This window comes from Lethenteron reissneri, chromosome 17 (assembly GCF_015708825.2).
Source record: "Lethenteron reissneri isolate LAM-NWPU_2019-01 chromosome 17, ASM1570882v1, whole genome shotgun sequence".
Classification (NCBI taxonomy): Eukaryota; Metazoa; Chordata; class Hyperoartia; order Petromyzontiformes; family Petromyzontidae; genus Lethenteron; species Lethenteron reissneri.
This window is the reverse complement of record NC_083795.1, coordinates 12,088,167-12,103,205: the sequence shown is the minus strand read 5'-3', so window position 1 is coordinate 12,103,205 and position 15,039 is coordinate 12,088,167. Positions and strand designations below refer to the sequence as shown.

The 15,039-nt window shown below is 44.2% G+C and overlaps 1 protein-coding gene across 1 annotated transcript in view; it reads right to left on the bottom strand.

The window, feature by feature from the left end:
• Window positions 1-986: 986 nt before the first annotated feature.
• The window catches only part of LOC133343244 (kinase non-catalytic C-lobe domain-containing protein 1-like), a 21,028-nt gene continuing 6,975 nt past the window's right edge, over window positions 987-15,039 (bottom strand). Inside the window, exons 9-18 of the mRNA XM_061552679.1 lie at window positions 14,827-14,937; window positions 12,953-13,091; window positions 11,503-11,673; window positions 10,829-11,032; window positions 8,273-8,358; window positions 6,229-6,370; window positions 3,730-3,853; window positions 3,296-3,355; window positions 1,667-1,824; window positions 987-1,159 (exon numbers count right to left, since the gene is read on the bottom strand). Of these exons, the coding sequence (XP_061408663.1) occupies window positions 1,808-1,824; window positions 3,296-3,355; window positions 3,730-3,853; window positions 6,229-6,370; window positions 8,273-8,358; window positions 10,829-11,032; window positions 11,503-11,673; window positions 12,953-13,091; window positions 14,827-14,937 (1,054 nt within the window). The 3' untranslated portion in view covers window positions 987-1,159; window positions 1,667-1,807. The remainder of the gene's footprint in view (window positions 1,160-1,666; window positions 1,825-3,295; window positions 3,356-3,729; window positions 3,854-6,228; window positions 6,371-8,272; window positions 8,359-10,828; window positions 11,033-11,502; window positions 11,674-12,952; window positions 13,092-14,826; window positions 14,938-15,039) is intronic.

Below are 15,039 nucleotides of genomic sequence, written 5' to 3'. Positions count from 1 at the left end.
GCTGAGCAATACATTTCGAGAACCTATTTCTCCCGGTGATGTTGCAAAATGCATGAACAAGGATAAGTTCAGCCTACTCAAAAGGTAAAAATGTCGTACAATAATCGTTACAAATAAATTATATAACTCGTGTCATGTTTTCTCTTTCATATATAGTACAGTATTTGCAGTTTTCAAAAAACATGAATGATTCGTGAAATGTGTGGATTGATCTCATCGCGGATTTACATATCGAGCTTTCTCAGCCAAAACATAATCACGTCGTATATTTATTTCTTAGTATCACTTTCAGAACACGTCTATTGTTACCAGCATTACATTGGCATTCCAATGATGCGTCTGTATACACAACCTAGAATATCCCTTATTATTCAGAATGACGTACCGTAAACTCGGAGCGATGAGACGGAAAATAACCGTAATTAACGCGAGTTACACTGGAACGCAATGTGTCTTGATGTGCGCGTGGTCATGCAAGCGTGTATTGTCTGTTCTTCTTGTGCATGCCTGTTTTACAGGGAAAAAAAATCACACAAAGCATGTAGAGCTACGAAACCATTAAATACACGCAGAAGACAATTCTGAATTGGCGAATTCACTTGAGGCTCATCTGTCTTAACATTTGATCCAGACAACTGAGGAGTGGCTTTACCTTCCAGCTGTCTTCCTGGGGATTCAAAGTTTCATGCCGCAAGTGACGGGCACATCTTGCACACACACGTATGTGTGTGTTTGTGTCCATCCGGGAGGATCCCACTCCAAAGAGTAGACGCGTACGTTTGTGTACGCGCCAATCGGAGTTGCGTACGCCTTGCTGAAGGCGTATGGAGGACACCTCCCGCAACCGGCTTGCGCCACCGCCACAGTCGCAAGCGCAGAGGCTCCCACTTGCGACGCAGCAGGACTTCTCTTCACTGGCGGCGGGCGTTACTGGAAAGTGGCCCTGACCTTGGCGAGCACCTCGTGCACCTTGCGGGAGTTGCGCTCTGCCGGCTGCCGGTGGTAGTTGGGTTCGTGCTGCGAGGCTAGCGCCTGCAGGTCGGCCCCGCGGAAGCGGCAGATGCGTGCACGCAGCTGCACCTTCAGTTCCTCGTCGGGCGCCAGGGCGTACGTGCGACTCTGGAAGGCCGCTATCTGGTGGACCGTCCTTGCCAGTGACCTGGGACGGCGGAGACAGTGGGTGACGCGGTAGCGGTGACGAACAAAGACGGACGTTTCAGTTTACAGATCTGAATTGCGCTTGTGATCATGAACTGTTACTGTAATAGTTACGTGTACAAATGACATGCAATTCATATGTAGTTGTATTGCATTTGTGATTCGTAATTGGTTTCTAAATTACATACCTAAAGGTAATTAGTACCTAATACACAAGATACTGAATTGGTAACTTCTATGTACATTTCCTCCAGTTATATGTAATTCTGAATGTATTTTGTCCATCTTTTAAAAAATCCACTTCTGGGTTAGGGCCTCCCCATGCCACGTTGGCCATCTTAGCTGCCTGGTGCTGATATCTACACACCACAACAGGCTCAGTTAACCCAGAGGAGGCCCAGGAATAGCTTGAAAGATGCCAACCACCTCGTCGCAGGGCTCGTAACATAGTGTGCAAATGACTGCACTGCCGCTCCCCGCAATCGGCCCCGCCGATAAGAGTTCGTACCTTAACTTGGGCCACTTGTACATCCTGTTGGCCATTGTGAAACCACCAACTTCCAGCTGCTGCACGTGCATGGAGAAGAGGTGAGGGCAGGGGATGGTTGGCTTGGGCCGACTGGTATCGGCCTCCAGTAAGCACTCGCTGTCACTCTTCAGGAATACCTGGGGGACGGGGGGGGCGTAGTGAAGGACAGAAAGATGCGTGGGTGGATGAACACTGGGCAGTGAACAGGAATTGTTTAGACGGTAACCGGTAAGCGTTTTAGAACCGATTACCGATTCTGAAATTCGGGAACTGTTAATTGTTTCCAGTGTGATTTGGTAGGGATATGCGGGAGTATCCACACTGTACCGCACGAGTATAAATGTACTCACATTGCTGGGTGGACAGGATACAAGAGACTTGGCCCAACTACTGCACCGCGAGATAGAATTGAGCCAGTGACCTTTGTATTGCAAGTCAAGTATGCTGACCATTACGCATCGTGGCAGCTGCCTTAGTTTCTCAGTAAAATGTATTTTTTGTTAGACATCTCTTAATGTGTGGCAAATCGGATACCTGTTTTTTGCTAAAACATTTCTAGTCGGCTGCCGGTGGTCATTGGGTCACAGCAGAGTAGTAAGATAAAAGCAATTCTATCTGGAATGTGTTTTTGACATCATCATCTATGTATATTAAAGGGAAATTTGTGAATGTTTGTCTGTTCGAAATGTTTGGCATACTTCCCGACATGCAACAAACTTGAAATTTGGCACGTGGGTAGTTTCCAGACTGTATACAATGTAAAACGTATAAAAATAGACTTTTGTATTGGGGGGGGGGGGGGATGACGATGAAGTGTGTGGCGTCAAACCATATACAGGACTGACGAGAATCGATATCTGGTGAGCGTTTGTGGTATCGATTAAACGGGAATAGGCCGATCCTAAAGAAATCGACAACCTTCGATTCCTTTGCGCGATTTAAAGAATCGATTCTTGGCGCGCGAGCGTAAGTTTATTTTTCCACCGAGCGTTGGGTTTAATTTTAATGAACGAGGTAATGATCAAAGTTTTCTTTTCATTGGTAAATGTTATGTTTTTAAGTTTTGAGAAGTTTTGAAATATATTTTTCACCCGGGCAACGCCGGGTACTTCCCGCTAGTCAACGTATATACGTAAACCGTGACTCTGCAACGCCAGAACAAAAGGGTATTTAAATTTAGATTTAAAGCTTTCGTGACTGCAGGGATTCATCTTCTTGGTTCTTTCGGTAAAGTCACGTAGAAGGGAAATAATAGAATAATAAAAATAAAACATAATAAAATACAATTCTCACGACGTTTCGGCCACAACGCAAGCAACCGTCTTCAGGTGAAGAACACGTCTGTCAGAAAGACACATTCAGACGCTGTCTTTCCGACAGACCTGTTCTTCACCTGAGGACGGCTGCTTGCGTTGTGGCCGAAACGTCGTGAGAATTGTATTTTATTATGTTTTATTTTTATTATTGCATTATTTCCCTTCTACGTGACTTTACCGAAAGAACCAAGAAGGTGTGACCTCTTGTTCTGAAAAGTTGAGGCCATCACTTTCTCACCCGCTCTGACAGGGAAAGATTTTTGTGTGAATGTAACGGCCGGAAATGCTGCACCTTTACTGCCACCAGCTCCTCCATGATGGCCATCGCCTTGGAGGGAAGGCTCCTCCACACCTGTCAAAGTCACATGACACAACAGTGGACGAATGGATATTCAAGACCCTGTTGCTAGCTGCCGAGTTCCGACGAGATCGGGCATATTCATGAGATTTCATCATATGCCCCGAAGGTAATATGTGCAAGAGTGGTTGGTGGTTGTGCCAGAGTCTGGGGCTGGATGTTCCTGAAAAGGTCACTTGAAAAGAATACACGTTAATGTTTAACCTTATCAAAGATAATACATATTTGTGTTATTTATACTGAGAAAAATGACATTTCTTTATCTCGCTACTAGGAACCCACCAACCTGCGGACATTTTCAGTGCATGTACCCAGCACGCGACGAGTGTACACCGCGATGGATCAGTGCCGGAGAGTGCGAGGCTCACGGGAAGCTGCCGGACGGTGAAGTTCTCCAGGCCGCTCAGGATCTGCATGCTGGACGCGAAGTTGCGCAGGACTGCTGCAGGTCTTGGCCACGTACAGGAATTTGGAGAGAACAGCCAGCTGTGTCTGCAAGAGGACAGTGACAGACAATGACGATCCTCTTTTACAAAAACGTGTTTGGTGAATCTCTTTCCCAAGCTATGAGTGTCACATCGTGAGACAACAATTACATTTGTTAATGATGATTTGTTTTTTTACCCTTTTATCTAGCAACTAAACTGACACCTTTTTTTTTACAAGGAGTCATGTTTGCATTGACCACAATACCTGCGGTCGGAATGCACACAAAAAACACAACTCTGATAATGTATGCACTGTCCTTGAAATTGATTGGTCCACACATGAGACAGCTTTCCTTAGAGTCTAGTCTCACATGGTGTTGGACCAGATGACGCCAAAAGGCGCACAACTCAAAGACAATGCACCATCAGAGTATGAGAGCTCGGGGTAAGCATTTACACCATTGGAACATCCTTTGCCAGTAGCAAAATATGATAATTGTAAAAAAGGTGTCAGTTTTGTTGCCAGAGTAAAGGGTAAAAAAACAATTATCATATTATGCTACTGGCAAAGGAGGTTCTAATGGTGTAAATGCTTACTCTGAGCTCTTATACTCTGATGGTGCGTTGTATTTGAGTTGTGCACCTGTTGGCGTCATCTGGTCCAACACCATGTGAGACTAGGCTCTAAGAAAAGCTGTCTCGGGTGTGGACCAATCAATTTCAAAGACAGTGCATACATTATCAGAGTTGTGTTTTTGTTTGCATTCCAACCGCAGGTATTGTGGTCAATGCAAACATGACTCCTTGTAAAAAAAGGTATCAGTTTTGTTGCCAGATAAAAGGGTAAAAAAACAATTATCATATTTTGCTACTGGCAAAGGAGGTTCCAATGGTGTAAATGTTTACTCCGAGCTCTCATACTCTGATGGTGCATTGTCTTTGAGTTGTGCGCCTGTTGGCATCATCTGGTCCAACACCATGTGAGACTAGGCTCTAAGAAAAGCTGTCTCGGGTGTGGACCAATCAATTTCAAGGACAGTGCATACATTATCAGAGTTGTGTTTTTTGTTTGCATACCGACCGCAGGTATTGTGGTCAATGCAAACATGATTCCTTGTAAAAAAAAACGTGTCAGTTTTGTTGCCAGATAAAAGGGTAAAAAAACAATGATCATATTTTGCTACTGGCAAAGGAGGTTCCAATTACATTTGTATCTCTTGCACAGCGGTGCAAGCCTTCTTCATGTTAGTGAACGGCCCACAGAAGTAAATATCCCTGCATCAAGTGATCTCTGGTCTACACAGTAGAAGGCAGCATTTCCCCACCCACTGATGCCACTGAGTTAACGTATGTCGCACAACAGTGAAACTGATATTTGTAATTCTCAGGGCTTGTAATTGATCTAAATTGAGTGCAGAACAAAATGTATTTTACCCTGACCATATTATTTGTGCAGTAATTGGTGACCAGGATGAGACCATGAACTCATTACACTTGAGAACCCGGTTTAATCACAGACGTCTACTGGGATTTGAATGCTCAACACAGCTCAGCGTTCTGAACTCGGAGACACCCAGTCACCCCCCGGTCACCCCCCCACCCTGTCGCAAGGCCTCTTAAACAAAGATGTAACCTCACTAAAAAAAATCATAGATATGTGCCCAGACTGTCCAATAAAGTTTGGAATCTTCATTAATGGCGATAGAAAGCTTTAAAAATGAGCAAACGCTCTACTATTGTGCTCTAGTGACGTTACAGCATTAACATATTAGAAAATAATTTGGGAGTGCCATAAGGAGTGCCATGAGGTGGGCTTATTTCTCGTTAATGAAGGTTCATATTTGTCATTGACACCCCAAGAGGCTAGGTGTGTATCTCCAACAGCTACTTTAATTTCCTTGCATATTCCTATCAAATTGCCATGAATATGGCACCAATAAGTCGTTCTTCCTCTATTCCTGAACTAGCAGCACAAATATGAAAAGAAAAACATCCACGAAGTTTAGCGCCATGCGAATTTCAGCATTTAATCGGCATTGACCAACTTTTGAGATTCAAGCATCCTGCCCAACTACTGATCAGTGAGCTCACCACCACATTGCCTGGCTTACATATTCCACAGAAACGACAGGACAGCGCTTAACCAAATCTTCTCAAGCCACGGAAGATGCGGATAACAAATACGATATAAAATATCTGTTGCGTGTAACTTTGGTTTATGAACTGCCAGCCTATGGACCACGTAACTTAGCACTGCGCCAAATGTAAATCTGAAGGCAGTGCTTCCGCAATTCATTAAATCTCAGACAGAGCAAATGGTATAGCTAATTTACTTACAAGTGAAGCTCTTAACAAGTGAAGCTCTTGATAGTTTATTTTCATTGGCGATAGGTAACCATCATCATCATCACTGTATATCTCCTGTGCGCCAGAACGCACCTTGATGGAGTCGCAGCTCAGGATCTCGGCGGACACCCAGGTGCTGATGTTGGCTGAGTGGTCCAGGAATTTCCACAGGCTTCCCCGGGGCTTGCAGTCAGGCACAAACAGGCTGACTCCCTCCGGCGAGCAGATGGTCAGTCTAGCAGTGCGAAATATACACACACACACGCACAAGTTAATGGGGTGGCAGGTTGAACCAGTGGTAACACTCATGCCTCACAGCAACAAGGGCCTGGAGTATGTAGTTGTTTTTATTCTCCCTGAGCTGCATGGATTCCTCCAGGTCCTCTTGTTTCCTGCCATAGCCAACATCATATACAATGTTACGAGTATTAGCCAAACATGCAATTGCTAAAAAAATACTGGAACATTATTCAACTTGGGTTACATATTGAAAAGTCGCCCCTTACTGCGCAAAAACTTTGCAGGAGCCTCCTTAAAAAGCGTTGAGACTCAGTAAGGCTGTACTTTAGTATAAATACATGTTAATTTTGATTCATATGGTGTTTTTTTCTGACTTTATGTGAACGAAAAGACACAAATTCGCTCGTTTTGTCATTAAAAATAGGTACATTTCAAAATATCACTGTCCTGGTCACAAAAGCAAAGTTTGTGGGGAATAATAGCCATTTTCTGTACTTTTGAGGCATAAGCAATTAGGAAATAACACTACCCAGGAACAAAAAAATGGTTACACAGTGTTATCAGTGTCGATAATTTGAATGTTCCTGTCTGGTTCTGCCTATCTTGTTCCATTAGCCCCAAGGTAATACACATGTCAATCCACTGCTGGATGAGGGCCTGCCCACTCCGTGCTGTGATGGGGGTTAATGACCACACTTCACCACGGTGGCCAGTGCCATGTTGCGTGCAGGTTGGGGAGAAGAGGTTCGGGAAAACAATGCCACAGATGTTCCTGCACTGCCCTCTGCTGCTCTACAGCTACATTGCAGGCAGCGGTAGAGCAATGTTGTACTCGTGAAGGGGGCCGGCAACCAAAACAACACGTCAAGCATTGATAATTGTTTTTTTACCCTTCTATCTGGCAACAAAACGGGCACAGTAAAGTCATGTTTGCATAGACCACAATACCTGCAGTCATAATGCAAACAAAAAACATAACTCTGTATGCACTGTCCTTGAAGTTGATTGGTCCACACCCGAGACAGCTTTCCTTAGAGCCTAGTGTCACATGGGTTGGACCAGATGACGCCAAAAGGCGCACAACTCAAAGACAATGCACCATCAGAGTATGAGAGCTCGGGGTAAGCATTTACACCAAATGCTTACCCCGAGGTGTCAGTTTTGTTGCCAGATAAAAGAGTAAAAAAACCCATTATATTTTTTACTGGCAAATGAGGTTCCAATGACGTAAAGCATTTTTTTCGAATTCGGTAGAAACAAAGCGAAATATTTCAAGAGCCGCAATGCTTGCGAATACGAGAACGGTGGTCCTTAAAGAGCCGCATGCGACTCTTCAGCCGCAGGTTGCGAACTCCTGCACTGCTGTGTTCAGGCTTAAACCTGGTAGCTGCCGAGCTGTGACGAGATCGGGCATATTCATGAGGCTTCGTCAACGGCCCCGAAGGTAACATTTAACCTGTCATTTGTGTACACTGTAAAATATTCAGTTTTGACACGCATGGGTTGATTGTTTTATAATTATTCAGAATGTTTATTCCGGAAGGTCTCACCGAGTCTCAAGACACGGAGGGTCCTGCCAAAGTTGTCGGAGTAGGAGGCAACGTTGCTGGCTGTGCGTGATCCCAATGAGCATATTTTTTTAAAGATAACTTTTCAGCAATGGGATGTTCCGCCAAATCAGTTTACAATGTGTTTTTTTTTCAGCCATGGGAGGAAAAACGGAGAACCCAGAGGAAACCCATGCAGAATAGGGGGAGAACATTTAAACTCCACACGGATCGGTGCTCAAGACGAGGAATCAAACCGAGCCCACCACATCACTCCCGATGCATGCAGCAACACTAGCAAGTTTTTTTTCTCTCTCTCCACATCGTTGATTTGATGACTCCACACCCACCTGTTGATTCCAGGCTGCAGATTCTCCCTGACGCCCTGCGCTCGTGTGTTCATGAAGTGCACGGGGAGGCAGGACTTGAACGTCACCTGGCGGGGGGTGGCAGTCATCAAGGGAAGGGCCCAGCGGTCAACAAGGACTTAAAATTTCACACTTAACTTCTAACTTAGCAATCTTTGGAAAAACGTAATCAACCAGGCTATGCGTTAATTGTGTGTTGACCGACTCTCTGTGTTGCATTGCATTTCGAAATTTTGCACAGGTTATTTAATTTAGTGTGTCTCTCTCTCTCTGTCTCCCCTCGTTTTGTCGTTCTTATGTACTGCTCTCTGTGTGTGTATCTGTTGTTGTTCTTTCTCTGCTTGTATGTCTGTCTTCGTGTCTGTGTCTTGTCTCTCTTTAAAATTTCACACTTAACTTCTAACTTAGCAATCTTTGGAAGAACGTAATCAACCAGGCTATGCGTTAATTGTGTGTTGACCGACTCTCTGTGTTGCATTGCATTACATTTCGAAATTTTGCTAGGTTATTTAATTTAGTGTGTCTCTCTCTCTGTCTCCCCTCGTTTTGTCGTTCTTATGTTCTGCTCTCTCTGTGTGTCTCTGTTGTTGTTCTTTCTCTGCTTGTATGTCTGTCTTCGTGTCTGTGTCTTGTCTCTCTTTAAAATTTCACACTTAACTTCTAACTTAGCAATCTTTGGAAGAACGTAATCAACCAGGCTATGCGTTAATTGTGTGTTGACCGACTCTCTGTGTTGCATTGCATTACATTTCGAAATTTTGCTAGGTTATTTAATTTAGTGTGTCTCTCTCTCTGTCTCCCCTCGTTTTGTCGTTCTTATGTTCTGCTCTCTCTGTGTGTCTCTGTTGTTGTTCTTTCTCTGCTTGTATGTCTGTATTCGTGTCTGTGTCTTGTCTCTCTTTAAAATTTCACACTTAACTTCTAACTTAGCAATCTTTGGAAGAACGTAATCAACCAGGCTATGCGTTAATTGTGTGTTGACCGACTCTCTGTGTTGCATTGCATTACATTTCGAAATTTTGCTAGGTTATTTAATTTAGTGTGTCTCTCTCTCTGTCTCCCCTCGTTTTGTCGTTCTTATGTTTTGCTCTCTCTGTGTGTCTCTGTTGTTGTTCTTTCTCTGCTTGTATGTCTGTCTTCGTGTCTGTGTCTTGTCTCTCTTTAAAAACGTAATCAACCAGGCTATGCGTTAATTGTGTGTTGACCGACTCTCTGTGTTGCATTGCATTACATTTCGAAATTTTGCTAGGTTATTTAATTTAGTGTCTCTCTTTCTCTCTGTCGCCCCTCATTTTTGTCGTTTAGTCGTTTTTTTGGCGCAGGCTCCGTGCCACTCATTGACATGCTAATTTCTCTACCCCCCCCCCCTCTCTGTCCGCCCCCCCCTCTCTATTTAAGGCCTCGACACAGAGGCGTGGTTTCTCTGTGTGCCTATGTATGTGTCTCTCTCTATGTATCTCTGTGTTATCTCTCTCTGCATATGTGTCTGTCTATATGTCTCCGGTTCTGTGTTTTATCTCTCTCTCAAATTTAGCATTCTCTGGAAGAACGTAATCAACCAGGTAGGGTGTTGACTGTTATGTTAGCCGACTCTCTGTGTTGTATTGCATTATATTTCTAAGTATACTAGGTTTGTATTATATTTTATTTTAATTATACCTGATGATGATTGCTTGTGTTGCAATCGAAACGTCATATGCGATTATTTAATGTATTATTTTCTCTTTATACGTGACTTTACCGAAAGAACCAAAGAGCGGTCATCAAGGACCTCAGAACATTGTAACATGACAGCGACTCCAACCTGTTGTGTATAAAGCGGCAGCTTGGTTAAAAAAAATGCCGTAGCAAATGTTTAAGTTCGGAGTGCCTGGGAAAGCAAAGGTCAGCAGAGCCCTTATTCTGCTAAGCCAAAGTCCCATTTGTTTGACATTTGGTCAGCTGCTTAAGATTTTATTTCTCCACGTGCTTCTATTCTGCGCCTCTTCACTGCTCACACCCACTATCCACATATCTCGTTCCACTGCATCCCTCGCATCTCATGCTTGGCCTCCCTCTACTCCTTGTGCCCTGAACCGCGACCAGCCAATCAATTGTTCTGAACCAAAGTATGCTGTTGGGGGGACAAAGGTGGGGGGGGGGGTTAAGGAACTTGCACTGTCTCACTGATCAAATCGTCTACCTCTCTGTTGCAGCATGGCAGCTCCCTTTATTTCTCGACTAAAATGGCAAAGATGTTACATTTCTATACGTGCGGCAAACCGGTATCTGTATTTAGCATTATTTTTGCATGCAGCTATGGGTAATGCAAATAAAAAACCTTTTAACAACCCGAATATTTTAAAAACAAGCAGCTCTTCTGTTATGTCCGGACAAAAAAAAGACCGTTCCATGAATTTCAAACAGACGTGTATAATGCACACGTCAAGTCGTCAACACACCGTGTCGCACTAGAGCAGATGAGACGCAACACAGCGGCCCCGTCCCTCTACGCAGCAGCACGAAACGGCGAGCCGCGGTTGTGCGGAGAAGCCATACCTCCTCCAGCAGGGTGAGCTGCAACGCTATCTGCGTCGCCGTGTAATTGGCCAACATGTACGCGCCGGGGCTCTTGGCGCTGTGCTTGTACACCGAGGTGTCCCTCTCGCCGACCGAGGACATTTGTCGGAAGAGGCCCAGGCAGCCCGAGACGGACATCTGCTGCTGCACGGGCAGCCGGGCCTTGTGTTGATCTCGGGCTCTCTGCAAGGTGGACACAAGATCACACATGTAAGTGACGCAACTACATTTCATGTTATTTCGTCTTTTTGTGGAGTCATTTGCCGACTGGGCTGAGATGTATCAACTCACTACAGCTGAGAATCTCGTTGAATTGCAAGTCTCAACGGTGACGGCTTGGTTCTCTAATATGGTATGAGCGCACAAAACCACGGGGCCACCTCATCCTTCATCACACTACTCTGACTTATGTATATATGTATGTATGTTGAACTTGATAATAGTTTGTTTACCCTTTTATCTGGCAACAAAACAGATGTCAGTTTTGTTGCCAGATAAAAGGGTAAAAAAACAATTATCATATTTTTACTGGCAAATGAGGTACCAATGGTACGTTGAACTCCTTTCGCACCGGGCGTAGCCAACCATGCTAATCGTAGGTGCAAGCGCAAGCGAGTGATTCATTAAGCCGGTGACTTTACTTTCACACTCACCCGCGCCGCGCCGATGTCCAAGGAGGCACGTGCCGATGCGGGGCCCGGTGAGAACACTGCGTAATCGTCGTCCTCCTCCAGGCTGCTCAGTGACCCTTGACCCCTGGAGTGGTCGCAGTTGCTGCTGTGGTGCAGAAGGTGCTGCCCCGCCGTCTCGTGGTATGAGACCACCTGCCATTGTGTCATGTCGTGGGTGTTGGGAGGTGCAGAACACGTGGTTTGATTCAGGTGGTGGGCATTTGGAAGTGTCTTTATGTGTGCGCGTCTGTTGATATGGAGTGACAACATTGGGTAGGGCTGTTGGTAAGAAGGCTGCCAATGATTATACAACAATCTGCATAACCAGGTGCCAGGCCTCTAGGCCAACTTACTACTCTTTTATAGAACTGGTATCGGCCCAATGCAAAATACTCCAAAGGTTTAACTCAATGAAACTGAATTGGCTATGTTTACATCTGAGTGACATGGCCAAGTTCAGGAGGAGGCAAGTGTAATTAAAATAACTCAGAAAAGATAGAGACGAAGGGGCAGAAAAATAAAGATGCTGCTTGAGGATTTGGAAAGAAGTGACATGAAGAAGAAATATCAAAATCGGACAGAATGGAGGATGCTTGAGCCATGAACCTGCCACTGGGCAGATGACTAAAGATTAGAATTGGCCAAATCATGGCACCTTTGTGATTTTCCCCATTTTTAGCAATGGAGAAATCAGCAAATTTTTTACCAAAACTGCGCAAACAAAATAACATTCACCAATGCATCAACTGGGACCATTTGCCAGGACGTGAACCCCCCATTTATGCCTGCTGCCCAATGGCAACTCAGAACAAACCGTTCACATCACATTCCCTCTTCTCATGCAGTAATAATTCATAACAAATAAACAAACACCCCAGAGGCCACGAGGCATGCGAGTAATTATAGCGAGTGAGCGATCAAGTAAAGTCTATTTGTTTAACCAGGTGAGAACCCAAGAGACCAGGGTACCGTCTCGTTTTCAAGAATGACCTGGGACACCAAATGATGAAAGCAAAACAAATAAAAATTAACCCGTAAAAACAAAGTTTTTCACTATAAATCCTTCATATGCGTGGCATCGGTTTTATTTTATTATTCATTTCTGTTTTTCTTGAGTAAGAGTTTCATTTTTATCACATTGGTTTTTTAAATTAAATATCAAATGTTTTTTTTCCTAAAAAGTGGGAAATTTAGGAAAAACATTTTCACGAAAAATAAATTGTCACGCACAACGAGTCTGTGTGCAAAATGTCAGCTCGATTGGATCACGGAAAGTGGGTTAAAAAACGACCGAAAAATTTGCACGGTCGTAAGCGCGCAAGCAAGCAAGCAAGTGAACTTAATATAAAGGATTTAAAAATGTAATACAGCAATGAGGATAAAAGTACAGTGATGCTCACCTCCCCCCACTGGCTCACCACACACGCCTCACCTTGTTTAAGATGAATCCCTGCAGTATGCTGGTGAGTTCCGCATCGCCCGCGAAGTCCACCCTGTAGCATGTCTGCAACCACATGTGCAGCAGGTCCATACTGCGCTGGCAGATCTTGGACGAATGTGGCGTGTAGACACTACGGGGACAAGCAAGAGGATTGCCGCAAACAAGACACAAAAAAGAGAGGGGGGCAAAGAATGTTTTAAACAGCGGCGCCTCGTATCCTGTGAATAATGTATAATGTAAAATAAAACCGTATTTTTGGTTTTCTTCTTCAGACCGCTTGTGTTGCGATCGAAACGTCGTGGGTTTTTTGCTTTTAATTTAGATTTTTGTTTTCTATCTACCTGACTTTACCGAAAGAATCAAGAATATGAATTCCTGCAGTCACGGAAGTTTTAAGTCTAAATATAACAAAACCGTTTTTGAGTTATCCTGTTAGATTGTGGGCAATTAAAAAATATACGCAAGGATCTCTTTCACCAGAGAAAAAAAAACCCCCACAACATTTGAGTTGATGATCCAAAATACCCTCCCGTACCAATGTTTTTCAACAGGATCTGTGCCGGGGTTTTCCTCTTTAGACAAATGCCCCTGTAAAATATTGACCAAGAAGTCCTTTTGGCTGATGGATCTGAATAATACATACGGACCGGGCGATTTCACGGTAGCGGTATTACACGAACAATGCAGATGTATTACCTATGGAAATGAAATGGGCTTTTAATGTAATCACTCCCAATTTGCTGAGTGAAAACATTTTAGAAACTGTAAATCCACAAATTATGATTATGTTAAACTCGCCTTTTGCCCGTTCAAGGACGGGTGTATTGCAGTAAATCTAAAACTTGCAAACGAAAAGCAGACCTCGACGAGGTATTCTTTGCATCCATTCGTGTGCAATTTGTAAGGCCGCGGTGACACAGACATTTTATTTAAAGGTTATAATCCCTTGTTTATCATGACGTCTTTTTTACTCCGATGTCTCAACAGCGTGACGGAGATCACGTGACGTGAGGGTTCTGCCTTTGCAGTGAGGGTTGTAAGTTGACGCCGAGGGGGGAGGAGGCGCCTCGGCCCCCCCATATGGAGTGACGTCACCCGCTAATTATTGTTAATGGCGGGGGGGGGGTCCATTTGGAGGACGTCGCCTGTTCATGATTATTAATGAGGGGGACTGGTCGACGTGGAGTGACGTCACGCACGTTACACACTGACATTCTTGGGTAAATATAGTAGTAAATTGTGGGATTATCAAGTCCGGCATTTCATGCTGCAATTCCATTACCATGGTATTGACTGAATGTTGTACATGACCAATACAAATTTAGTTTTTTTACACACTCAACACAAGGACTCACAATGAAAAAACACATTTTCCAAGGTGTCAGGTCTAAGCACAGGCGACAACGGGTCTTGTGATAACCACAATGATGGGTGTACTGCTTCTATGTGAATGTATTCCCTGTGGGCAAATATATGCCCAACCTACAACCAAATCACAATGGCATCTACAATCACATCACCGTGAACATGCCCAATTATGGCAGGTCAGTTTAGTATTTGAATGGGAGACTACCTGGGTATACCAGGTGTTGCATGTAGTCTTTGGCTACGGGGTGGTCAATTGATGGTATCACAGCAATGGCTTCACTTCATCTGTGCGGAGCTTTGAGTGTCACACCCTTCTCGTATGCACGGTAGATTTTCTGCAGGTAATCCGGTTTCCTGTCGCACGAAGTTAAATACTCACTTATCGAATTGGCCAACCATCCCAACGCAGTACTCCCGTGAAAAAGAGTTCTGAGAATCGGTGAAGCATTATTTGATAAAAAAAAAGAAAATTATAAATTAAAGATGCTACTCTTTACCTGGAGGCATTTACAAACTGCTCCATGATAAAGCTGAGGAGCTGCTGAGGGGAAACAAAGTAGCGGTACGTGTAGAAGAACTGGTGAATGTATCCCTGGGACAGCGAATTCCTGTAACCCACAGCACACGTGTGCGCGCACACACACGCACAACACGGAGAGAGAAAAAGAAACGAGTTCAAACAGTCATGCATTCGCATGAATTATGTAACA